This window comes from Natrix helvetica (genome assembly GCF_964273705.1).
Source record: "Natrix helvetica genome assembly, chromosome: 1".
NCBI lineage: Eukaryota > Metazoa > Chordata > Lepidosauria > Squamata > Natricidae > Natrix > Natrix helvetica.
The window spans coordinates 61,282,196-61,309,932 of NC_138548.1; the positions used below are offsets into that span (position 1 = coordinate 61,282,196).

At 35.0% G+C, this 27,737-nt stretch overlaps 1 protein-coding gene across 5 annotated transcripts in view; it reads right to left on the minus strand.

The window, feature by feature from the left end:
* Nucleotides 1-1,701: 1,701 nt before the first annotated feature.
* The window catches only part of AKAP6 (A-kinase anchoring protein 6), a 294,028-nt gene continuing 267,992 nt past the window's right edge, over nt 1,702-27,737 (minus strand). For 4 of the 5 annotated variants that reach the window (XM_081971195.1, XM_081971196.1, XM_081971193.1 and 1 more), the window contains 2 exons: nt 11,560-14,911; nt 1,702-3,723 (listed from right to left, as the gene is read on the minus strand). In XM_081971195.1, coding sequence (XP_081827321.1) covers nt 11,603-14,911 — 3,309 coding nt within the window. In that variant the 3' untranslated portion in view covers nt 1,702-3,723; nt 11,560-11,602. The remainder of the gene's footprint in view (nt 3,724-11,559; nt 14,912-27,737) is intronic. The other variant, XM_081971197.1, reaches the window with a different exon arrangement.

Genomic DNA, 27,737 nt, shown 5'->3' on the forward strand with positions numbered 1-27,737 from the left:
CTGGGGTGGGGTTGCCTGCGTGTGATGCAGCTGGCCTGTGGGACACCCCGGTTATAACCATTCAAGAAAAGTCATTTTAAGCTTATATGGCTTGGTAGGCTGGTCTACTTCATAGTGTATTATACTCCTTTATTTAAAGTAGCAAATTGATCATTTACTGAATTTAAAATTTAACTGTTTATTTAAATTGAAAACAAATAGCATTTCGTACAAACCTTAATGACTAAATGAAGTTGTTTTAAGGTAGGCTTTAGTTTGGAATAATATTGACGAACATGAAACTAAACAAGTGATTTAAACATGTACAAAGTACTCTATCCAACTACAGTACATTATGTCCTGTATTTCTGACTTTCCCAATACCCTTCTGCGAAACTCTCAGAGATATATGTATGGTGAATTGATTGTGAACCTTGTTAACAACTGACTCTTTTCTCCCTCCTTTTCTCTGGACCCTCTTTTTGGGATTATTGTTATTAAACTTCAGAATCACCCACTTTGGCCATTTCATTTTGTTGGCTCTGTTGCTAAAACAGTTCAGTAGCAAAGTACTTTTTTATATACAAATCTTGGGTTAAATTTCTGGCATCTGACCAGGCAGCAGGTGATAGAGATGACAGCTATTGGAGTCTTTGGTGTTCTCCTGTCAGTCAGAAAAAGCAGCTCTAACTTGATATAAGGCAGTTGCTTTTGTTTCCTCCACAGTGGCTTAGCAAACCAATAATATGGTTCTATAATTCTTCAAATGGGGAGTTCTTCAAAATAGAATTAATTGTACATAGTATGAATTTCCTGAAGGCATCTGGGTAGAATTTATGCATGGAATAAGCTATGCCAAATCTGCCTTTCCAATACATGCATGCAATACATACATGGAGGGAGGGAGGGAGGGAGGGAGGGAGGGAGGGAGGGAGGGAGAGAGTTAGTTAGTTAGTTAGTTAGTTAGTTAGTTAGTTAGTTAGTTAGTTTTTGGGAGGTTTTGGAACTGTTTCCAGTTCCATAGACAAATCACATTTGGGTTGGCAATATGTAGTTATTTCGGGGGAGGGGGAGGGAATGATTTGGTTTCTTTTATACATTTAAAATTCTCAGATTTTATGTGCACATTGTTGGAAGAAAAGTAAATAAAATAGCAAGACACTTTCCAATTAGAGCATAAATATGAATGGCCCAAAGACTGCCTAATAAAACAGGATTGAACTGGGAAATCAATACATTATCTGAATTTACAATCTTAACTTGTAATTGAATGAGGGATTCATCAAATCTGAATATTATTACAAAACTTTCAGCCTTTTATTCGGAAACATCAACTTTAATATACCACATTCATTTGACCCTGTATGTAAGAACCAGTTTATAATATGTATGTTTCCATTTTCATCCATATTTACTTGTGGTTTATATCTTACCTAAGTACTGCATCAACCAGATAACTGAAAAATAAGAACTTTGGAAACCTACAAATGATCTCTATGAAGGATGATCACATATTAGTCTCTTTTTATTATATACATATTCAAAAGATGCATGTCTGAAAAAAGGATCCTAAGCATTTATCTTACCAGATTGGTAAGTCCTACCACTTCCAATATGGCTTGGGAATTATGGGAACTGTAGTCCCATCACATTGGAGTGCACAGCTAGGGAAGATTTGCATCTTTTATTTTTTAGGAATATACTCTTGTGGACTTTAAAATATTTTTAAAAACCCAATTAAACTCAGTAAATAAACTTATATACTCCTTTGTTGTTATAAGTCCGTTGGTCCAAAGCACCAGAAATGACAAGAGGCCCAATTGTCAAAATCAACAACTTTCTGTCCTGTCTTCACCCACAGTGAACAGAGGGAATATTCAGGCAATACCAATATCATTTGGGAAGGGAGGAAGGTTTCAGATACAACAACAGAAGATGAGACTGTAGAAAATAAGCCATTCTTCCTCAGTATCAAGGAGATTTCAGATGTGGCACAACATTGTCATCTTGTAGTAAATCTATACTTTTAGGTAGAAATTAGCAGTTGCACATTGTACATAGATGTCTTTTCTTTTATACTTATGTTCAGTGTTATAAACTATAGAAATAGTCATCACTCAGCGACCACAATTGCAAACAACAATTCAGTTGTTTTGCAAAGCAGTCATTAAGTGAAATTGCTATTGTACTTATGATCTTATAATCAGCTTTCCTTTGCTTTACAGACCTTCAAAGATTACTTTTTCATCATCATTGTAACAGCTTGCTAAATAAAGCAGTCACTAAACAAGTGGCAGCTGTATAGCAGGAACTTGGAAACTAAGAAACCTTTTTGACCAACTTAGTTGTAATGCATGAAGGGGCAGTAAACCTCAGAGTGAGGCATTTTATAATGGATATTTGTGTGTGTGTGAGAGAGAGGGGGGGATGGGTGGGAGGGAGAAAGGGAGAGAATTCATTTTTTTGTGGAAAAAAGAAACCCAGATGGAAAGGGAAAGTTTTCAGAAAAAAACAGATACTTTTCCTGGTTCTTATTATGGTCTCCAAATGGGCATCTTAAAAGGTGGAGACAGTAAGGGAATTATTCCAGGATGAGATAGTAGTTCAAAATCATCTTCCAATTTTACCAGAAGTAGCTGAACTTTCAGGACAGAAGGGTCACAGACAAAGTTGTTCCTAAAGGCCTACATAAAACCTCAGAGGCCCTTATAAATATTCAAATACTTATGTCAAATCCATGCAATATTTAGACAGAGGTGGGTAAATGAGAGCCAGTTCTAAAATTTCCCCAGTAAAGTTATGTTTATTGTGCCAGCTCTAATTATCATGCAATCTAGTGGTTTTAAGGCTTATGTTTTCTACACCACCAGGCATCACAAACATTAAAGCATTTTATACTGTCATTGTACATCAATGTTTGCACTTGGTTATACATATATACAGAAACGATTCACACCTTGCTATTTCCTTCTTTCAAATGAACGTAATTTTACTGTGAAAGCAACTTTTTAATAAATGTTATAAGAAATACAGCAAGGCACCATTTTTTTAAAAAAATGTGGGGTTCTTTTCTGATTACCACCTCAAGAAGCATAGTAGAAAACCAAAATGTTTTATTTAATTTAGTACAATGTTAACAATTCTTAATATACAACACTACATAGCTGTTTCTTGAAGTGTTGCATAGTTTTGTTTTGTTTTGTTTTTAGAAAAAGCAAAAGGATACATTTGTGTTTACTTTGTATAACCGGTTCTTTTGACTTAGGAGCAATTGATTCCTTTTTGCTGCAATCAAAATTTCCTTTCTAAAATATTCTCAATAAACAATATGCGTTATTGTACACATAAAATACCAAATGTGATACATAAAACAGCAGAACTAATGACATTTACAGTTCTGAAATGATGACTTAAAATGATCACAGAAACTGTGCAATTGCAAAATCATTAAAATATTAGTGGGTGAGATGTCATACAGAGGCATACACATTTGAAAAGAAAGTTGTTAAGAGGTAGCTTGGCATATAAACCCATATGAAAGAAAACCATTTTGCTACAAAGCCAAATGATAACTGAAATTGCTCCAGCATATGCAACCTGGTTACAAAGCCAACATGTACAAATAACATTTGGAAAGAAAATTTATCTTGGGAGTCAAGTGTAACAAAAGGCAGTGATACAATGGAATTAGAGGTCATCCCAGGGTTTAGAGGATAAGCCTACATCTGAAATGCAGCCAAGTTTCTAAAAGGAAAAGGGGAAAGAAAAGGAAAGAAAAGTAAGAGCATGCTACATCAGCTATAATTCCATTTGTAAAACACAATTTTCTTTAAAATAGCCACCTTAGCTGCTATATGATCTCACACCAGTGTCCTTACAGGTAGGTATATGCAAAAGCAGCGATGAACATCAATTTTTTGTAGCTTATGGTTTAAATCAGAGTTATATCTTTTCATTGAAGTGGAAACCCTCATTGATTTTTATAAAACAAGATTTAGTTTCAAAAGGCACTGGGGAAATAATCAAGTTTGACCTTTTCCCTCAATCCCATCCTTTTAGGTATCTGTGAACATGCTTTCTTTACCTTCTGAAAGTGTATCAATCAATAGGCACATAAGACTCAATAAAGGCCATCCAGCCAACCAATATAATCTGCAATCCTGAGCCTATTACATGGAAATAAGTCCTATTAAAATCAATAGGATTCACTACCAAATAATCTATTTAGGTTTGAGATTATATAAATATGGGTAAAATCTAAAATACTCTCCTGAATTCTCTCTAAAAAATAGAAAGAGATGACATAGATAAATAATCCATTAATTGATATTGCCCTAATATTTCTTATTAGGAGGAATAATTAATATAGTCCTCAACTTAGGTCTGTTTAAACAATGATTCAAAATTATGATGCCTTCAGAAGAAGTGATTTATGACTTGTCCTTGCACTTAAAATGTTGCCCCATCCCCACAATCACATAATTTACAATTTGGACATTTGACAACAACTATTTAAAACTGCTTGTAGCATCCTGTGGTCACATGATCATGGTTTATGTCCTTTGCAGCTGGTTTCCTACAAAAAAGTAAATTGAGGAAGCTTTATTTGCTTACATCTGGTCACATGATGGCTTGTGTTATGACCACGCTGATTTATGATGGAAATTCTGGTTCTAATTACTTATATGAGTCAAAGACTACCTGCATTTCTGATGCAATTTTTTCCGCTTTACAATTTGCACAGGGTTAATCTGTGCAACAAAGAGACAAAGCATAGGATGAAGATTATGAAAAAAATAACTATTAGAATACAGGTAAGGGATTAGTACAAAGTACCTTATCACCGCATTTCCAAGGAGGTACTCCAGTCTTGCATTTTATACTTTCCAAATTAAGTAAAAATATTCAGTCACCTTCTTGTTCAATATTAATTAATATTGGGGAAATCAATCTCTCTCTCCCGCCTCCACAATTTTTAAACAAATACAGGCCTATGATTTAAACATGAAACATGTGTTGCATATCTAACCTCAACACTTTAAATGGGCTTTTAATAATATATATATTTTAAAAACCATAAACTATTGGAATTGTATGTAAGCTTTTTAATACTAAACTTATACATAGCTAAATAAATTAAATATGTCAACTTAATGTTAAAAATAAAACTATTGTACTTTTTATATGAGCAGTCAATAAAAATTTACTGATTAAATCAGGAAACAAACCAGGAGATTAATCTTCATCTGGTATTCATTCATGATTTCTTGGACCTATATCACCATTGGGTAATAATCTCCTTGATTAAGGTGAATGGAAGATGTCTTTGGTTGTTTGTTCCAGTTCTGGCCACTTCTAGATCTTTCCTATCAGTTTGTGTGTATTTATTGGCACAGCTCAATGATAGAATAGAGATGGCTTTAAGGACTGGTCAATGATAGTACAAATAGTTTGCAGGCATGAGGTAATGAGCCTCTCTGACATCAAATCAAACTATTTTTAAAGTAAGAATGTAAGGATGATAGTAGTAGTAGTAATAGTAGTAGTAGTAGTAGTAGTAGTAGTAACAACAGCATTTGAAAAACATTGAAGGAAAATGTGATGACAACTTGACATGGACATGGCTTAAGATGGGAACTATCAAGAAAGAAACGGAAGGTTTAATACTAGCTACTCAAGAACAAGAACTACAAACTAATGCCATGAAAATTGCACAAACTGATTACAAAGCCAGACATGACCGAGTTGCTAAATTAATCCACTGGTCATTATGTAAAAGATATGATTTACCCGTATCCAGAAAGTCATGGGAACATAAAGTGGAAAAAGTTATTGAAAATGAGAAGGTGAAAATCTTGTGGGACTTTCGAATACAAACAGATTGTCATTTGGAGCACAACATGCCAGATATCATGGTTATAGAGGGCTGAAGTGTACAGTTTATTGATATCGCTGTTCCTGGAGATGCCAGAATTGAAGAAAAAGAACTAGAAAAAATAATGAAATATCATGACCTGGCCATCGAAACTACACAGCTATGGATGAAGCATGTAACAGTGATACCCATTGTCATTGGGGCACTTGGCACCACATCCAAGAATTTTACAAGATACATCGACAAATTGCAGCTTCCTGCAATAACACCAGCGGAGCTACAAAAAACTGTGCTACTCGGAACACCTTCTATTTTAAGAAGGTACTTGGTTGATACCTAGGACGTTGGCAGCAAACTGTATCAATCATTAACACTAGTCACTGGTATTTGTAATGCATTTTTGAATGTTTAGTTGACTGAGTTTCATGTTTAATGAATAAAGTATATAATAATAATATCCAAGGTCTTTGGAAAGAACTAGATAGGTGGATAAAAATGTCAATCCAGTCTAACTATCTGTTTGACTATGTGACAAAACACAATATAGCAGGACAACATCAAGCACAATGAAGTTAAGAAGAAAGTCAGAAGTTAGTACATCATGAGAATGAAGAAGATCTTAAAGTCCAAATACCATCTAAGTAATTAACAATGAGGCAATTCCAGTCACTGGATACACAGTTAGAATAGTGGACTGGACTCAAGCCACTGAACTAAAAGTCCTAGATAGGAAGACCAGAAAAATAATGACAATGAATCATGCCCAAAGGTATTTTTCAAATCATGATATGGATGATTCAGAATATCCATAGACAATGTATCATGTCCTACATCCTCACAGCAATATTGACAAATTATACTTAAGAAGGAAAATAAGTGGGTGTGGAATGTTGAAAGTACACCAGACAGTTGAAGAAGAGGAAAGATCATTTCAAGAATATCTGAAGGACAGTGAAGAAGATGCACTGAAGGCTTGCTAAACACTGGAGAGACCATACTGACCTATAAGACTAAATGAAGAATAGAAACAAGTCATGACAAAGCAAAGTACTATATGACCAATGTATTCAAAAAATAAATAATAGGCCAGCAGATAACTGCAATGGATAAGAACAGGAAAGTTGAAGAAAGACACAGAGGGACTAATTTTGGCTGCACAAGAACACACCTTAAGAACAAATGCATACAAAGCCAGAACTGAGAAGACAGCAACAGATAATAAATGCTGCCTCTGCAAAGAAAGTGAAGAAACAGTGGAACACCTAGTTAGCTTCTTCAAGAAATTTGCACAAACTGACTACAAACACTGGCATTGAAAAATAGCAACAATGGTGCATTGGAATATCTGCAAGAAGTGCCATTTGCTTGCAAGCAAGAACTGGTAGAAAATAGACAAAGTAATTGAAAAAGAAGAAACTAGTGTTGTGCGACTTTAGAATTCAAACAGACAAGCACCTGTCACATAACACCCGGGACTTATCATTTTTCAATAAGGAAGATTTAAAAAATCTAGATAGTGGACATTGCAGTACCGAAGACAGCAGAAGAGAAGAGAAAGAACTGGAGAAAATCACAAAATACGAAGACCTGCAAATAAAAGTAAAATGACTAAACCAATTTTGTTGTATTTAAGTACAATGACAATAAAGATTATACCTATAGAAAAAGAAAGTAAAGATAGTACCAATAGTAATAGGTGTCTTGGGTGCAATCCAAAAACATCTGGAGCAACCCTTGAACACCATTAGCATTGACAAAATCAGCATCAGTCAATTCAAAAAACAACTTTACTTGGAACAGCTTTTGTTGTGACTTTTAATATTATTAAACACTGCCTAGCCCAGATCCTTGGAAAGAATTTGATAGGTGGACAAAAATGCGAAATCCATTTCAAGCATCAGGTTCACTGTGCAAGCAATCATCATCATCATCATCATCATAATTAGTAGTAGCAATACCGGTAGACTGGCAAGATCCAGTTAAAGCTTAGGGTCTTAAATACTCATCACTAACCAATCCCAGAAAATATAATTTGGCTGACTTTATAAACTAGAGCACAAAGTTTGGTCACACTAAGCATAAATCTTGTGTCTGCAATGCAATAGGATCAATAGAAAATAAATAAATCTACATGGTCTAATACTAAAAAAAATAGGATGATGGGAACAGCACAAATAGAGCAAAACAAACAACACAAGGCGATATGGAATTTATCTTAAAAGAGTGCTGATAATAAGAACATTGAAGTAGGCCAGCATGAAGCCTTTATACTGCCTAACCTACTGCCTAGGTGCATGAGATGTCTCGCCAGTTGGGAAAAGTTCAAAATTCTACCTTGTTGTTTCTTTTGCCTTGTTATATTCTTATATTTGGATGGATCAATTACACTAATAAAGATGATTTGATTTGAATGACTTAGCATCACCTTGTGAAAAAATTTGATAACAGATGGTGGGAAAAACCTCTGTCTGACACATTAGACAATTTCTGCAAATCAGAATAGAAGACACTGGACTGCATAAAAAATAATTGGTTCTGGTATAACTTCATGTGTGCCTCAAAGAAAAATGTATAGGAAGAAAAGGTTATGGACCATATTGATAGAAAAAGAAAGTGCCATGATAAATTTTCTTGATAAATCTTGCCTCCATGGAAAACAAAACCTCTGAACCTCCAGAGGAAACATATCTGTGCAGTTATATAGTCAGCAGCTGTCTGGATAAAACAGCAGAATTATCACTTACAGTACATAGAACCTTTTGAAGCTGCTGTCTCTTAATGGTCAATTTTATACCATACTCATAAAATAGTGAGATTACAGCTTCGATATATGGTATTTAGCAGGAAAATATATTTGCTCACAACAGCTTTATTCTGGCTTGCAGCTGGAGCAGAAATCACGTTAAATTAGTTGAGCTACGTTGGTAAATATGCATACTGTCACCTTTGCGTACTGGGTTTATTTTTAGGGTATACATATACCATAGATAATTTTTCTCTTAAGTATCTCAGCTTCACATAAAATCACACATTTTAATGAGCTTACAGCACAGGTGCTCCAAGAAAAAAAAATAATGGTGTTTGCCATTTATCTTTCAAATTAAATAATGTGTTTTTAAATAGTAACTTTTTTCATAATACACTTATGGGAACAACATTTATCTGTCACATTTTAAAAGATGTATTAGTAATAAATGTAAATTACCTTTGGAAAATCAGTAATTAGGCTCATCAAAAAATAAACAATCTGCCACCAAAAAGATAATCTTTAGCATAGTTAAGTATAATAACTGTTATTTGAATAAGTTAACAAATTAGGATAGATTGCTTCTAATTCATTTCCCATAGCATGAGAAATGAAGTTAAAGTATCAACTAAGCCCTCACAGGAGGGAGGAGGGATTTCAAGAATCTGGTGGGTAGCTTAGAGAGCCTGGGGTCTGGTGCTGACTTGAGGAGCTGTGGATTTATGAGCTAGGGTACTTTTTATGTGAAGACCCCACAGCAATATCCTTGCTGAATTATATTACACCATTAATTGACATTTAGGAGGCACCTCCGTGTGCATATAGCTTTGTATGCACTAAATTTTTACCTTTCGTGAAAGGGAAGCTCATGTGGGCGGTGAAAGTTAGTGTACAATCACCAATAGGTGAATATTGAGCAAAGGCAAGGGTGGAAAATCTGTCAAGAGTTACACTCTCTTGGGCTAAGTTGTTATACGGGAGTGGGGCCAAACTAAGTATGCAGAGAAGTGTGCAGTGTTTGCTTGCTTTCTGTCTCTTCATGGCACTTCCTTTTCCACTCTCCTTTCTAGCACTCTTTTTTCTTCTTCCCCTTTCTTTTTTCTTACTCTCAAAACAAGTTATTTGAGGAAGCCAGATTATTCATGCCAGAAACTAAGTGAATTCTTCACAAAGCTTTTGAAATGGAGGCTGAAAGCGGTAGCATGCCCACTTCTGAATTAGAACACATCATTGTAACTCTAGAAAATATGCAATTTCCAGTACATTGTCCTGAAAATAAGAGCTGCATGTTTCCTCCTTTGCTAATACACATTCCAATAAACTATTCATATTGGTTTGTAAAGGTGAACTAGTTTCAGTAATAACTGCCATGTTCCTTAATTTCAGGAGTTCACATTCAGTTTTCTGGTTTTCTTGGAGTGGGGAGTTGATTACATAGGAGGTGTGGGAAAGGGCCCATTGACAATTTGTATAGAGCCAGTAAGTTGTTAAAGCTGACTTTGACTAGACAGTGCAATAAGCCAAAAGACAGCACAGAAATGTAGACTACACTGGTAATACCAGTTTTCTTCAATTATTTGCCACCATTCAGCTCAAATTTCAATCTAAAAAGACATGTATGCATAATTAATTTTATCAGAAAACAAATGTGAGATTTAAAGCAATGCTGTAAAGATGATAGAACTGATGCCTATAATCCATGCATGGACAAGGGCAAATAATGTTAATTTCATGTTATGTATATTGCTTTAGGCTTTAGTTAGGATTGAAATTTTAGCACACGAGATGGGGTATCACAGGTTAGGATTTAAAAAATCTTAAACAAGGTAAACTAGCACTGCTACACTTAATAGGAAATAACAAATGACATATATAAATAATAGTTCAATATCTTTTTCTTCTCCAGTGCATATAACATAGCCTCGATTCTGAATTTTATTTAAGGTTAAGTATTATGGTATATTTCAGGAAACCAAGCACAAATGTTTTCTAAATGAACCAATTAGAATTGGGAGTTACAAGCAGTCCAGGTTGCAGTCACCATGTGGTCATTCAGTGAGGACCTCATTCTTCCTCTGCCCTGTGCAAATTGCATCCACTTCAGCTCCCTCCCTGGTCATTTTTTTTAATTACAAAAAGAAGGAGGGGCACAGTCAATTGAAAAAAAATACTAGTGGCTGTGGGAATAATGGCAGAAGTGAGTCCAGCAGAGGCAAGGCGAAGGTGACGACAAACATCAGCTGGGGCAACCCTGGGCAGCAGTGGTGGATGAATACATGGCTTCTTTATCGTGGCTGTGCTCTGCTGCGTGGCCAAAAGACAGAGAAGGAGGGAGTTGAAATGGATGCAGTTTGTACAGGACAGAAGAATGTGACTGCACGATGCTGCAACAATCATAAAAGTGGACTAGTTGCCAAGCATTCAAATTTTGATCATGTGACCACAGGGAAGTTGCAATGGTTGCCATTTTGAGGACTCATCATAAGTCCATTTTTTCAGCATCTTTGTAAGTTTGGATGATCATTGAAAGAATGGATATAACCTGACTACCTGTAAAATGTAGGCTTAAATGAGCTTCCATGAGCTGTGGTGGCGCAATGGTTAGAATGCAGTACTGCAGGCTACTTCTGCTGACTGCCGGCTGACTGCAGTTTGGCAGTTCAAATCTCACTAGGTTCAAGGTTGACTCAGCCTTCCATCCTTCTGAGGTGGTAAAATGAGAATCCAAATTGTTGGGGGCAATATGCTGACTCTGTAAACTGCTTAGCGAGGGCTGCAAAGCTCTGTAAAGCGGTATATAAGTCTAAGTGCTATTGCTATTAAATATCATTTTGTTATTGGGAAAAAAATTCAAAAGACGCACATTATCTACTAAAACAGTCACCACCAATACTACAATTTGTTTAATTATATGGTCATGTCACTAATAATATTCGGTCCTCAAGATTTCAGTACATACCTGCTCATGAAATAACATGTATGTGTCCAGAGACAGTTGCATTCTATCTCTTTGTATTTATGTGCCTTTCTTTGTAAAGAGGCAGGAGTTTTTCTTCACATACAAGAGTTTTTGGGTGTGGGTGCTTAATTTCTTTGCCTTTCAAGTGATCAGGTTTTAACTGAGTGGCTTTAACTAAGGCCTTTGGAGAGGTGACAAAATCTTCAGATTTTGCAGTGCCAAAGGACTGGCCGGGATGGTTTTCTATAGAGTCATTTGGAAAATAATTCAAAACTGGACCTTTGTTAGAGGTCTCTTGATTGAAAGATTCACCAGGATAATTTTTTATATTCTCTGATCCTGTTTTGCTAAAAGTGCCTGGAGGATTTGTACCCATTTCCTTAGACAAGAAAGAAAAGTCATTACAATTGGTGGGTGTTTGGTGTTCATCTATTAAATCCAAGTCCTTGTACTTGACTATAGTTGCCTCAGCTTCATTGGGAGTAATGCATGTCTGCTGTTCAACTCTTTCTTCCTCAGGACAGGCTTCAAAAAAGCATTCAATGTTTTCTGCAAAGTCCAGTGGAACTGGAGTATTGCTCTTTTCTTCATCATATTTAGTCACTTCTCCACAGTCACTATCATGAGAAGAGAGTGAAAGGTAAGAATAAAAATCCCCCTTTCTAAGTTGGATTGGCCTGTGAGAATGTTCTAGAACCTTTTCTTTGATCTGGGCTAATGAATGTGGAACAGCTGGCTCGCTTTCAGGCTGTGATTTGTTCTTCAAGGCTGTGGAAGCCATGTCAATTATCTCCATTACAAAATTATGCACCGAGCAATCTTCCCCATTTCTTTTATCAAAAGCAACTGATTCACAGTTGCAACATGAATCATGACTGCTAGCTGATGGGTTTTTTTCTGCTTCATTTGATTTTAAACATGCACAGCAATCACTAACAGGCTCACCAATTCCTGTTTTACTTTGTTGATAACTTGGAGGCAATGTTAGTAATGCTGTACTGTCTTCTTTGACATTTGAGTCAAATTCTGTGATAAGATTTTTAATACTCTGGCCATCACACAGAATATGATTTTGATACTCTTTTTGAGAACTGGTTATATTTGGAAGTTGAACAGCTTCCTTATTGTTAATATGAGAATCTTTTGAACTATCAGCAAATGATTCACTGACAAAATCTTCATTTTCATTCTCTTTCCCCTCTAATGTACTAACAGTTATGGCAGATGTTGAAATATGTTGTCCATTTAGACTTTCTTGAGTAACTGCAACATTTCCATTCTCCATATCATCTACTAAGCGATCTTGCAAAAGCTGAAAACCTTTATTTTTTGCTTGTCTTTTTGTCTCTGACGTACGGTTCTCCAATACATTCTTCCTGTTGCCATTATTTTGTGAAAGCTTACATATGGAATCACTCAAAAATTGTTCAATGTTCAGTGAATCTTTTGATTTCAGAGTCTCACCACTTCTTAACTTACAGCCCTGAATTTCATCATCCACATGATGTCTCCTCTTCTCCTTTTGCAGATATAATTTAGGTCTAATCCAAGTGTGGAGTTCATTCTTAATATAGTCAAGTCCTGACATTAAATTGGAGTCTTCATAAATGTCCTCATCAGTTGCAATACTGGAATCATCATCTTCATCTTTCATGCCCAGCTCTTCCTCAGTCAAGGTGAGAGTAGAACTTGATAACAAATCACTATCATCTTCATCATCAGTGCAAGCGGAGGTACAGGAAACATTAACAATCATGCTAACGTTGATCTCACTCTCATCAGCGACAGACCGATTGAGGTGTTTTCTGAATGATGCATTTGAATCTAGTACTTTGTTTCTGTGCATTATTATATCTTCAGAGCAGAGAGACAGGTCATCACTGCTGCTTAACTCAGTGAGAGAAGCAGGTGAATCTTCATTGATTGAGGAGGCAATTTCCAGGGACACTTGGCCAGTCAAGGATATTCTTTGAGAAGTGCTTTGGAGGGTGATATCAGAGATGCTCCGCTTTATTTTTTGATCTAAAGGGCTTTGAATATTTTCTAAGCGATTCAAAAGATCTAACGTCCTTTTACTGAGTTCTCCAACAGAATCACTACTTCCACTAAGGTCACCGGAATCATTACCGCTAAAAAGATCTTCATTGCTCTTGTAGGGATTTAGCCAGCTCTCTAAGGAAGTGCTACGATTAAGGCCATCTCCACTTCTAAAAACAGTTAAACCAAACAAATCACTTGTCAGAGAAAGGGAATCTAAAGAAGAGCTATGAGATAGAGTTGAAAGCACTTTCCCATTTGTTGTGTCACATAGTTTCTTTAAATCTTCCACAAACTCAGAGTGTTTAGGATCAGCATCATTCCAGTCGGTTGGTAAAGCAAGTTTTTCTGCACATGATTTTAACTCCCCAGGCTGATTTCCAGATATAAAGGGAACTTTGTCAAAATAAAAGCCATGAAGCACGTTGCCCTGCTTGTGTGCTTTTTCTGACTGTGGTTGCTTTATTATCTGTGGTAGCTTTAATTTTGAACCTTGAAGATATGAGTAGTCATAAAATGTAAAAGCATTGTGTTTTCCTTGTAATTCTTCCGCACTCACAGAATCATGATCAGTACCATTGTCTACAGCTTTTGTTTTGTTACTAAACTTTGGCTCTGATGTAGTGACATTATCAAGGTTTTCTTCCTCTTTCTGCTTACAATTTTGTTTTATCACATCAACTATATTCCCTAAGTCAGAATCTGAAATATTAGGCATAGAATTATCTTGTATTCCATCACTATCAGGAAACAATTGGATTTCAGAGCTGCTGATAGCTTTTGGCTTTTTTTCACTGATTACTTTATTCTGACTTTCAGAATGCCTGGTAATATTTCCGCTATGATACATATAATTCTGTGGTTTTGCCAATGTGGTGCTACCCATTAAATCTGGTAAATATTTTATAGATGGTAAGGAAGCATCTTTATTTGTGTCTTTGTTTGCAGTAGTTGAAGGTGTAAGACTGGAGTCTTTGGATGTGTTTTTCATGAGAGATATAAGATTTTTTCTGGATAGTTCAACATCGTGGAGACTATATACTTGGTAAACCTTTGCACCTGAAGAAGATGTCATTCTTTGATCACCGTGTCTGTCTCCATGAATGTTAGGGGCACCTTCTTGTTTTGGATTACCATTATCAGAAATTTCAGGTGGTGAATTCAACTTTGTGTCATCTTGTTTTGCTTCAGGTTCAGTAAATTCTTCATTAATACTAATTAACTTATTACTTATATCCATTTCATCCCATTCTAGGGCATCTTCACTTGTGCTATTTAGCTCCATTAAACCAGGATCAATAACATTCAGGGAATCCTGTTAAAAAAAGAATAACAGAATTATTAGTTAAAGCAGAATTATGGAAAAGCAGAATTTTAATTCATAAATTTAACATCATAACTGGAACATATAATATGTAGAAAGCCTATTACTCATCAATATTACAGTGCAATTGGAAAGAAATACAGTAAATAAATATGAGTATTCATAGAATACTGAGATTTGACACAGGAACCAGGTTCCAATTGATATTCAGGTATGAAGTTAGAGGTGCTAAGTGAGGAATCCATTAACAATGGGGAATTCAACAGAGCCCCTAGACAAAACTTATTTAAACAATTTAATTAATTTAATTAAACCAATTTAATTAATGTAATTCCAATAACTATAATATTTTCTTCTTTATCACCTGCTAGCTGATCATCATTAGAATGAAATTTACACTCATGAAACTAATGTTGGCTTAAACACACAATTATTACTTTGGGGCATGGTACTCTTACATTTTGCACATATCTCAGGGAGATAAGTAGCTCTCCTTCAAATCTCTCTGAACAATGGTTATACAAACAAACTTAGTAGATCAAGAAAGAAGTGGGCTGATGATGCATATAGAAAACAGTTCAGCGACACTTATGTCACATGCAGTATTCCCTGCTAATGTGAACAGGTGAGGACTATGGTGGTACATTGCAGTCAGTATCCCAGAAGCCCAGCTAAAGCCCAGATTTACTCCAAGAATTCTCAAGCTATTTTATATTGTTCAAGTCAATATACTGTTGCTGACATCCTATCAACTAGACGATATATGCAGTATACTGATCCACATTCAATATGCTTTATTCATAATGAAAGAACTATATCAAGTCCCTATTACAATCCATCAAATCTAGATTTTACATTCTGCAACATGAGTAGATCATAAAGAGCAATCAGGCTGCTTAATGCTTGTGTGCCAGACAGGTTCTTATATCAGTTCTCTAGTTTTCCTATATTCAGCTGGGCAGAATATTTATTTGAATTTCTGTTTGGTTGCTCGTAAAAGCAGCATTCAAGAAATTATAAGTAATAAATCTGTAAAGCAATCCCTTGATTGCATTAGTTTCATATGTTCCTAGCTTTAAAAATATTCTGGAAAGTTTTTGAATAATGATGCAAGATTTTAAAAAGTTGTCTTCCAATTCACATTTATCCAACATTTAAACACACATATCCTTTTCTAATATTTTAGAAGTATACGCAATGGTGAACAAAAAGATTGTATACTAACAATGGTTAAATAAAGCTAGAAACTTTACATATACCCCTTTTTTGACCTTATAATCAAAATGGCATGCTGGAGATTGGAATAAAGATGCATTTCTAATTTTAATTTCTCAACTTTTAGTCTTATTAATTGCTAAAAAATTTTTAAAAAGCATTATCTTAAATATGTATAAATAGAGGGCAGACTATGTGCTTCAGTAGAGTTGGCTTTCCATAATTCTCAGTTAACATAGTTATTAATTGTAGGAATGCTGGGGTGGGAGGGTTGTAGCTAGAAATGTCAAATTTATCTGACAAATTTCTTTTCAAGTAATAAGAACTCTGGCAAAATACAATATTTCATTCACAAAATCCACAAGGACTTAAATACTTGTCAGCTCAAATTTCATTTAAAAATATATTTTAAAAAAATGAATACATCAAGGCAAAGAATAATACACGATTCACACAAAATATGTAAAGGAAATAAAAATGCAGTATTACTGCAGACTGAATACGGAAAGAACTATACATCCCTGATTTGTTGTCCAACACATCTGGGAGGCACCTGGATATAAAAGGTTGGTAAAGGATTTCAAGGTTTTAAACTTTCTATATAAAAGCTCCATAGTTAGCTCTAAAATGATGTTACTGGAGTTCCTCCTTTATTCAAAAGTATATGTCACAAGTAACTTCCATACATTTTAAAACTAATACTCTTCTGTAAATTCCATAGAGTTTGTGAATTATTACTCGGTCTCTTCTCAAATATGAAATATTTGTTTCTTTGATTGATAACATTTGGACTGTAAACCAGCTGTTGCCAGCTTTATTTATTCTTCCCGTTGTACAAATTCAACAATGCAAGAAATTTTAGCTCACTTATCTTAACTGTAGATCCACTTTAACATAAAGGTTTTTTTTGTCCCTTATATCATTTAAACTATGTAAACTTTTAAAAGATAAATAAAAAGATCCAGCCTCAGCAACAAAATTTTTCTGTAACCCATGTTAGTGTTTTATTTGCTTTCACAGGATCAAGCAAGCTATTAAAGGGGCCTGGAGGAAGTTTGGACTGTAGGACTGCCCTTATCGCATCATAAATATGTTAAATGTAGTCACTTCTTGATACTGTAAAAGAAGCACAGAGGATTGGCAGAGCCTCCTGAAGTCTGTGTTGAATGAAGCCTGAATAAAGCTCATGCTTTGAATAAGGAATCAAATGCACGGACAATAACACCTGGATGAATGAAAGTGAACTGGATTAACTTTGGAGTTTGTACTAAAACATTGCATGAAGCCACATTCTCAATAAAAGATGGTTTTAACTCGGTTTTTCTCTCTTCAGCTGTTATGGAAATAGTTGATGCAAAATAAATCAGAATGTCCCATTTACTTTTACTTATTTTTAAAAAGCAGAGGTAGTGCACCTATAGTTCTTCACATTTACAATGAGCAATTGAAATCATGACCTTTCTTTTGATTGTAGCATCCCATTTGATTCTGGGAGAATTCAAAACTTAGTAGAACATATTGCAAGCCATAAAACGGATAAATAATACTGAGATTGCTATTATATAAATGCATTTAATATTGTAGAATTATTGCAACATTATTTGTGTTCCACAGTGCTCTGCTATAATGTTATATCATCAGAAAAAAATGTTTTTCATTTAAGTGGTAGATATAATATTTTGGGGCAACTGTGGGAATTCATTAAATTCAGCAGGGCATCCAAACCATATAATCGGAACCATGGGGCACTCTTCATTTTTTAAAATCCTCTTACGGATCATATTTACCTTTAAACAAAAATTGGAATGTACTAGACTGCTACATGGTTTGAACTAATTTGGGGGGAAAGGAGTCATTGATTATGTGTCAGTTGATTCTGGTTTATCATTTTTATATTTTTAGTCAATTGCTTTGTAATTTGATTAATCATTTTAATTACATTGCAGTTGCTTCATTTATTTAATTGAATGGATCCTTTAAGGCTTATTGTTTCTATTTTTAATACACTTTGCCTATAGTTCTAATAAATTCTACATTGTTTTTCCTTTTCAATAAAGAAGTTCACAGGAACAATCCAAAATGAAGGGAGTTTTTTTTTTTTTAAAGGAATAATTTTAATAGACAATTGGTTCTCTGGATGGCTGCAATGGAAGATAGTGAGAGAACTTCACTTTTCTCATGTCATGCCAAGTGACTTGCTGTTTCTTAGCAGACATAGGAAAGTTGTTTGGCATAAAACATTATCATCTTAATGAGTGTGCAAAGTATACATTTCCAGATGGAGTGGCATTGAGCCTTGGATTTGATATGTCAACAAATAACAGCTTAGCACATGACAGTGTTAATGCTTCTTCTCTGCATGAAATATTTCAATAGAGAAACAATTATGATGGCAGGTACATAAGGTTTGTACCTTGGCAGAAAAAGTCTGCAGTGTCATTCTAATATACAGTACTGTTATAAACAGGACAATTTACAAAAGCAAAGCTTTTGCACCACATGCCTTTCTCCATTAACACAGTTTTATGGGTTTGGATATTGAATGTGTATGTTTACTTCTTTCTGTCAAATTCTCATCATGCGCTAAATAAATAATAATGAGTTTGAATGACCCATTCAATCATAAGTGTATAGGCTAAGCTAAGATGAAAGTTAGTTGGTTATTTGTAATTTGTGCAGTGCAATCATAAGAACGACACTGTTGTTCCTTACAGAGGCTCAGTAATAGCCTGCCACAAAATTAGACTAAAACACAAACACAGAGAAGGAATTTCTGCATTTGAGTTAGTATGCTGTGCATTTACTTCGATAAAATGATCATATTTTCAGATCCACTTCTGCCTAATTCATTAATGTTTACTTGGAACTTCTTGTGTTATAGCCAGAGAATATCCTCTTCATTCAAAATGCAATATTATATTAATATGTAAAACAACCATTATGTTTTATTATGGCTTTTGAGAGGAAAAGGTAATTATTCTATCCCCAGAACAATTATAGTTAAAGTGGATACTAATTAGTAGCTCTGTTTATTCTGAAAGAAAATACAATTTAAAAGGTTCCTTTTTTAAAAAAGGGAGTAGAAATAGTCATCATGTCTATGGGATGTGATAGTAATAACAATTCCACACACTGAGATGGTATATCAGTGTAAGCCACTACTGTTTCTCAAACACATTGATGCTCCAATTCCAGTGAATAATTTCTATAGAAAACACTGGTTATATTTCCTTTTATTTCATTTTAAACTGAATTGAAATGGCAATCACTGGCTTACATGTCAAATTGCATAGGTAGAGGATTTGTTTGTCCTGAAAATACTCACACAGTACATTTTTTTGAGAATCGCTTCTATTCTTCTAGAATTGACTATTTGTCAAAGAGTTACATGTCAGGTATATGCATATGTGTGTATGCATTTTTGTTTATGTATCTCTCTGTGTGTTCATATGTACTAAGTAGAATATAATTTTGAATTCAACAGAGCTTTGAGTGTAGTGAATGATTTGTTTCAGAGAAAATGTTTTTTTATATCACGCACATATTTATCTATTTGTGGAAATTTTATGGTATGCATTTAGTATGTGTGCACAAATGCTTCTATCTCTGTCTATTTAGCTAATTTAGGGTGTTGTAGAAGGACAGTAAATAATTGTTTTATTTGCTAGTATTGTAACTTTTTTGGCTAGGGATGGAAAGAGCTGTCAATGCTTTTTACTTTCTTTCTTTTTTTCTTTTTTGCCTTATGTGCCAAAATAATTTGGCTGGAACATACTGAAAAGGGGATTGTTGGGACAGGCTTGGATATACAGACACGTCTTTGGAACTGACATTTTTAGACCCAATGAAAGCAATGAAAGAAACATTTTTAAAAAGTAAAGATTGTCACCAAAAAATAATCAACATAATCTCTTGAATGTACTTGTACTATTTACTTAACCTACTAGTTTTATCAAACATTCTGAAGCCTCTAGAAAGTTCCTTTGAATGTTGAATTTTTTTGATGCTTGCAATTTAAAGGTATAGATCAGGGGTATTTAATCTTGGCAAATTTAAGACTTGTGGACTTCAACTCCCAGAAATTCCAGCCATGGTGTAGATAGATATAAAGATATCTATCTTTGTAGATATATATTGCTACAGTACTCTGAGGCAAATTCTAATATTAGTTTACTGAAATATTTGTAAGAGTATAAAAACAGCAAACATTTTGTGTTTGTTCTGTTTAGAAAACAGGATCTTGGCTATTAGTTTTATCTGGTCATTATCATGACGTTAGCAGCAATGTCCCAATCCAGCTTGGGATGCATTTTTTACAATATTTGTACATGATTGGTGCCAGAATGCGAAGAAGTGGTTTGTATTTGAATATTCATTCTGTTCAGATAAATGCAGTGTATTCAAATATATTTGTTCAAATTAATACTTTTCCCCCCCATTATGGATGACCTGTTGGATGTTTTAAACCCACATGCAACCTGTGCCTATAGGTCAATATACAAGGATTAAATTGAGATTCAGAGGCTACTATCACAGTTCTCTCCCATTTTTTCCTTGTTAATCTTAATGAGATTATAAAGTTGAAGGAACATCCAGTTTCTCTGCACAGCTCCTTGTTTGTTTCAAGCCCTTGAGTTTATAGAAAAAGCTTGTACTTCTTAAAATTGCCTTCCATTTCACAATCGCTCCAGCCATGGAACTATAATCAGGCCGCAGAAGTCTTGGGAAGTTCGTGTGCGTGTGTGAAAGCATGCACAGCTGCATTTGTGAAAGTGGTGCACACACGTGCACAATACCCTGTCTCCCTTGCACCCGCCATCATCTTTGCCATTGCACCAAGAAAGGTTGGGGAACACTGAACTGTAACAGCTTAGAAGTTAGGAGCTGGCATTACCGACAGAAGAAAATTAGTGTAGTTCAAAACATGCTATAGTTGGCAAGTTAAGGGATGGAAGCACTTTCCAAAACGGCATAGTAATTTAAATCATAACAATGGCTGAATACAAACATTTTATGATGAAGTAAAATTAAAAAAAGCACCCAAACATTAGCTAAACATAAAGCCCAAAGGCCGCAGCAATTCTGGCACTAACAGAGTTGGCAGAGTAGCTGGTAGAGTAAGATTGATACTGATTCCCAAGGAGACAAATATGTTAGTCTTTTGCAGCAAAGTTAACAAAGAATCTTGTGGCTCTTAATATCTTAACATAATTATTGTAGAATAAACTTCCTTTCACAGACTACACAGATAAGGGCATAATAAACCATTAAGGTTATAAAAACAGTAACAATAGTGTAATTTTTTAAAATCCTTTCTCATAGGCTAAAAGTATTGCAAAAAAAGTAAATAACCAATCGTAAATAACGATCTCTTGTTACTGATATAAATGATACTATGACACAATATTCCATAATGTTATTTAAGAAGTATATTAAATGTGCATACAGTATTTGTGCAGGCTAAACTTCTAGATTGAAGCCACTGATCAGGTTTGAACCTCTTTTCCAAAATTGACTTTTTCAAACACAAAACTTGCTGTACTGCTGAGTGAACCTCCTACAGAGGGAATGGCTCTATAAACTTTAGGAACTCATTTATTATGTTGCTCCGTCAGACACTGCATTTATTCACACAGTACTTCTATAAAGCTGAGCTTTCATTAGAGCCATTGGGAGGCCCAAGTCTTTTTCTCTTAACTTGAGAAGGTGAAGCTCAAACAGATAATTAACCATGCAACAATGAGGAGGCTTGCCGAGTAAGCAGTAGTGTGAAAACAGTTACTCCTCACAAAAGAGGGGAAATTAGCTGGCTGGATAAAAGAGGAAGTGTCAGACTAGAAGACTGAAACACGGAAAGGAGGACTGCCAGCCTAAGCAGATAGCTCTGATGCATCATTAATACCATTTTTAATACCTAAATTCCACAGCTGTCCTAATCCAAATGCATTTCAAACACCGCCCATCATGAGGAACGAAGATACCACACTGAAACGATTGCCCTTAAACTTCCCATGTTCCTCCTTTTAATCGTTGTCAAAAATTGCCAACAGCGAAATGTCACAAGCTCTCAGTGCAGCATCTTTGTTCACCACGCCAGGGCAAACAGAACTTCTGAAAGAGAGAAATTCACTATCTTCGTTATAACAAAACATATCGTATTTTTCCTCGTGAAGACTAATCTCTCCAGAAACAGAAAGTTAGGTTTGATTCTGTTGTTTTCATACAGAACAGATTTAATTTATTGTGTGTATTCCTTTTCTAAATTACTTTATCTAGAACGATGTTCCCTGAAGCAGGCTTCCCCCCCCCCCTCTTTTTGGCAGAGGTTCAGGTGCATGCAGTGCCAAAAGAAATAGAATAAACAAACACTGCTTAATGCAGCTGGCTAGGTAATTTACATATTACAGCACACCAAACATGGAGACCTGAATATGGATTAGAGCTCCTGTTATGACACAAATGCTATATAGATAAAGAAATTGAAAATTCTAGCTACCCCTCAATTTACCGTTCTCAAGAGTGACATTTTTCTGTGCAATATATGTAGAAACATGTATGTGCATTTTAGGAATACATTAACATCCACAAAAGAAAATTATTGGGCAGAAAAAATATATATGAGAAAATTGATACTCTGGGTGTTTCTTCATAGCCTTGTGCAGGTATTTTACCTGCAATACCTGTAGGATTAAAACAGGAGTCATATAGAAGCTTCTCATCAGCCCAGCAATTTTATAGTTCTTTGTTAATTTTGTGGGAAGATCTCAAACCAAGCCTACGTCACTGAGTATATTTACTAAGCACTCTTAAAGCTCATGAATGTCTGCTCATACTCATTGGCATTGGAAATGTTGTAACGTGCAATCTTAAGTTACCTAGAGAATGTCAGAATGAAATTAGTTAATAAAAAATTAAGGACCACTTATTTATTAATTTATTTTAATTTATGCTTCAGTGTATTGTGAGTTAATAAAAGCATTGAGCAAAATACAAAACAAGTAAGACATCTGTCTTGATAGCATTTTGTATCAGGAACGGACATATTTATTAACTTAATCAAATTTGAGATCAAATATATGGCTCAGGGACTATTTTATGGCCTGTGCAATCCAGTACATAGCTGCAAAATCAGTTTAATTAATTCCATGAGAAAAACCTTTTAGTAAATATTCTCTAGAAGTTCAAGGTAGCTTAGCAATGTCTTTGAGTGTGTGTGTGTGTGTGTGTGTGTGTGTGTGTGTGTGTGTGTGTGGTGTGTTTCTTCATTTTATTCCCTCCATAACAATCCTGTAAGGTAGGATAGATTGAGAGATATTGACTGATCCAAATAATTCAGTATTTCTGTAAAGTTTGATGACTCATATCTAAAAAGAACAGCTATAGAATAAACCATATGTGAAAAAGATGCAATTAAAGACATTTTGAATCTAAGCCGAATAAATGTGTGTTTGAAGAAGATGGATACTTCAGAATGCCATGATGTACAGCTTTGACTTGATCCAGCAAGAGTGTTTTTCTGTTCATAATGCATCTAACACCAGGGCAAGACAACACACACACACACACACACACACAAACAGACACACACACGAGTCCTGCAATATGAGACTTTTTAGAGGATTGCATATGTTGCAAATGTGTGTGTACATTCTCAGGAGGAGCAAATACTACTGATGGAAATTATCGCTTACCAGGCTAGGAGAAAAGGGATTTAATTCCAGAGCCCTTGTACTATAGTTTGACCCTCAGACAACTATGATAATGAGCAGTCTACAGCAGAGGATGTTCTGCTCTCTCCTGCAATAACATTTGAGTGCCTAACAACTCAGATTATGTGATTCTTCCAAAATATTTTTTACTGCGGTCTGTGCAATTAGTGCAACACTAGTCAGGTTAAACCCTTGGCATTACTGGAACGTAATAAGTGGAGATTATTTGTAGAGAATACTCACTGCGTTTTTTTGTTCTAAGTTTTACATGAGTTTACTTTTTCAAAAGTTCTATACTTTTTCTTTCTCCATTAGTTCCTTTTGTTCAAAATAATTACCTAATTTGCCATTAAGTCATTTAATTAGGGATCGTCCATACTAAGTGACAACTTATACAAATAACAAAACGATGGCTCTTCCATTTGTCTCGTCAGTAGATTTCCCCCCCTCTCCCCAAAAAGTATGTAATAACCATCAGACCACTTATTTGTTTTGTTTTTTCTTAAGGGAAAAGGAAAAAAAACAGGGACACCATTAGGACCAACTTTACCAAGGCGTGTTTTCTTTTCCCGAAAAGCACAAAAGGAGAAGTGGATGAGGATACCGGCTTAGCGGTGCATCATTTTAACACATTTTGTTTTCCAGGTTTGCTTTTCATTCATTATAAAGAATCTGGGATTCTTCCCAACCGCTTTCAAATGGCACTTTCAACAGTCCCTTTAACTCCTAAGAATAAGCAACCAAGAGAAAAGGAAAGAAAATGCTTGGTAGTTTTTTTGTTTTTTAAATAAGCTGTCTCACGACTGCAGATTTTTCCAAGTTCTTACAACTCTAATTAAAATGTGGTAATTGGTTATGTTACCTCAATTACCATGATGCATGGACACTGATGCAGAGCGACACCAATTGAATCCCTTGGGTGTTATACCCTAAGGCCATCCCATTTATTGTGGCCTTATTATTTTCAATTATGTGGCTGGATGTACAGCATACTTTCAAAGCCAACACACATGGGAATTGTGCTGGACACACAGAACAGTGTACTTACAGGAATGTTCAACGGTAGATAAAAATTTGCATGATGGAATGGAAGTGCTTCTCAAAACCACGTGAATAATACGAGTCAGGAATATTATACAGAATCAGTAACAGGCTATCAGGCTATTCCAAATTGATAACGCTGCTTCAGAATTTCTGTGTCTCTGTTGGGAATTAGTAACTTGTAGATTGCAACAGAAAAAAAAACAAGCAGGTTTTATCTGATATAAATTTGAAGTCTAGGTCAGTGAAATCAAAGAATAGGAAAGGACAAAATTCCTTTCAAAAGTCCACTAGAATTGCTGTCCAATAGGTTTAAATAAATAAGAATAATAACATGTTTACTTTGTAGGTTTTTTTCCCTTAATTTCTCAGATTTATGTTGGGAATGAGTGGTTAAATAAATAAAATGTGCTTTTATATTTCAAAATGTATTTAAGGAGCAATCTTATGCAAACTCAGTCAGAAGTAAGACTATGGACTGGATTTATCTATTGCATTATGCCTTGTTTGTTTAACCATGGTTTATGAAACAAACAACAATTGCTGGCTTCACAAAACATTAAGCCACAGAACATTCCATGCATTTATTCACACAATAGCAGGATGCAACTAAACATGTTAAATGAAAACCAACCATTTTGGATTAGTAAAATATGTGTACCCAATCCACACGGTTTGCTGCCTGGAAAGTAGGGACAGGAATATGATACAGTGTATAAAGGATACCTCTAAAATAATAGATTTAGAGCAAGATCTGGCCAGTGAGTGGGTAGCTTAAACACAAGGGTGAATACTTCACATACTTTCCTGAATAGGAGACAAAAGAAGCATCAAAGCAACCCCTGGTTAAGCCTCCTATGTTTTCATTTTCCTCAAGAAATGAAAAAAAGAGATAGCATATAAGGGTCTCTAATGAATAAACTGGCCTTCAGAAAAAAGATGAACAAGAAGGCAAGAAAAATAAGTGTGAAAGCTTCTTTTTCAATTGACATTTTCTTTTCAAAGTATAAAAATACTATATTGTTCATATTTACATGTGTTTATTAGGAATAGTTTAAACATTTCCAAGTTTCCGCTGGGAAAACATTAGCTTTCAGTTACTGTCAGTTAAAGGAGTATTAAAATATCACTTTCACAACTGATGAAGTATTAAAAAGTTTTCATTGGAATATAAAATACTATATGGAACAGCTATAAAATATGGAGTAGTACACAGACACACATATGCAAACACAGTTTTAAAACAGAATAGTTTATTCTAAGAAAAAGATTCCCTGAATTACTTCATAGTTAGTTTACTATCCAAAATTCAGAGCACTCTATTCAAAATGCTATTTTTCATAGATGCTGAATGCAACTCCCAGAATGGTCAGGATGGCTTAGAATTCAAGGAATTTTAATTCAGTACAATGGAATGGCTTCCTCAGAGGAAGAGAAGTTTAGAAATCCTTATGAATCACACACCCAAGTAACATATTTCAGAACCATTAGAGAAGGAAAGAGAGCTTGCAACCAAAGGGAAGAATAGTGGATTAGCAATTAGAGAACTGGATGAATTGAATTAATTTAGTGTTGCTTACTCATTTTACCTTCTTTGGGAATGTTGAGATGGGTTGTTATTGTTCATACACATGTTTTGAAAATTGAGAAATTGGTATGCATCATTACAAAAATGACAGTCATGATATGGTGTCTGTTTGTGTGTCTGTTTGTGTGTGGTGTATTATCTTAAAAACAGTTGCACATTCAAAAGAGGGAAAAGAAGGATCATGCATGAATGCAAATTTGGGAAAGTCGAACTAAAGTATAAAGTCCTTCTTTCTAGAAAATATGAAAACACTGGTTGTGTTAAGCAAATTCAGGATTCACAGGGAAAAGAAAATAACAATTGCTTAACATGTCTCTTGGTTACCCGGTGCTTTTCATCCAAAAAAGGAATTTTGGACAGCCAGCTAATAGTCCCAACCTGGAGTTCCTTTACTTAATCTTTCCTCCTTTGGGAGTGGGGGAGGAGGAGGAGGAGAAAGATATAATACTGAAATTAAACAGAGAAAGTAAACACTCGATTAAATCTTTGAGCAGTAATAATAGAATGCCAGTAGATACCATTAGTAAAAAAAATGGACAAAGGAAAATGTTAGAACAGCACTTTAAAGAAAAGATGAAAATAGCTCCTGACCTTCCATATTGCATGATGTAATGATCCAAGTAATCTTTTTCCATATCAGTGACTCTTAATCATATCAAGTAAGATGCCATCAGAGATGCAAACACATCCATTTTGTTTTATATATTACAGTATATTTTGGACAACCTCAATTAAAACACACACATACACACACAGTTTCCCAGGGAAACTATTCATTTGCCAAGACTGGCACAACATCAAGCTCAAGGAAATAGACAAGGCAGAGAAAGCAATTTTGGGATCAACCCAAGAAATGACTACACAGGAACTGAATGAAAGGAAATGCTGTAAAATGCCAGCTTGGAATTGGGAGACAGCGAATGCAGCAGAAGCTAACGAAATTCAATTCCAACCAGAACATTTGGATTCTAAGAACTCTTTCATCATTGGAAAAACACTTACATACGAAGGCCCACGTTTTTATATGGTGCATATGTTTGCAGCTACAAGTCTCCATAAAACAAAAATATCGCCTGCGCTCCAAATCAAACCTAGAAAGAATTTTTTAAATAGCTGCCATATCTTGGCAGGAAACAAGTTGTGTTCCCTACTAGGTAAAAGATAATTCAGTCCAACAAACAAGGCCAGGTTTTCCCAGGCAAACTTGGAACAAAGCAGTGCGGAGCTTGTGAAGTTCTGTCCAGTTTTGAGACAAAGAAAACAT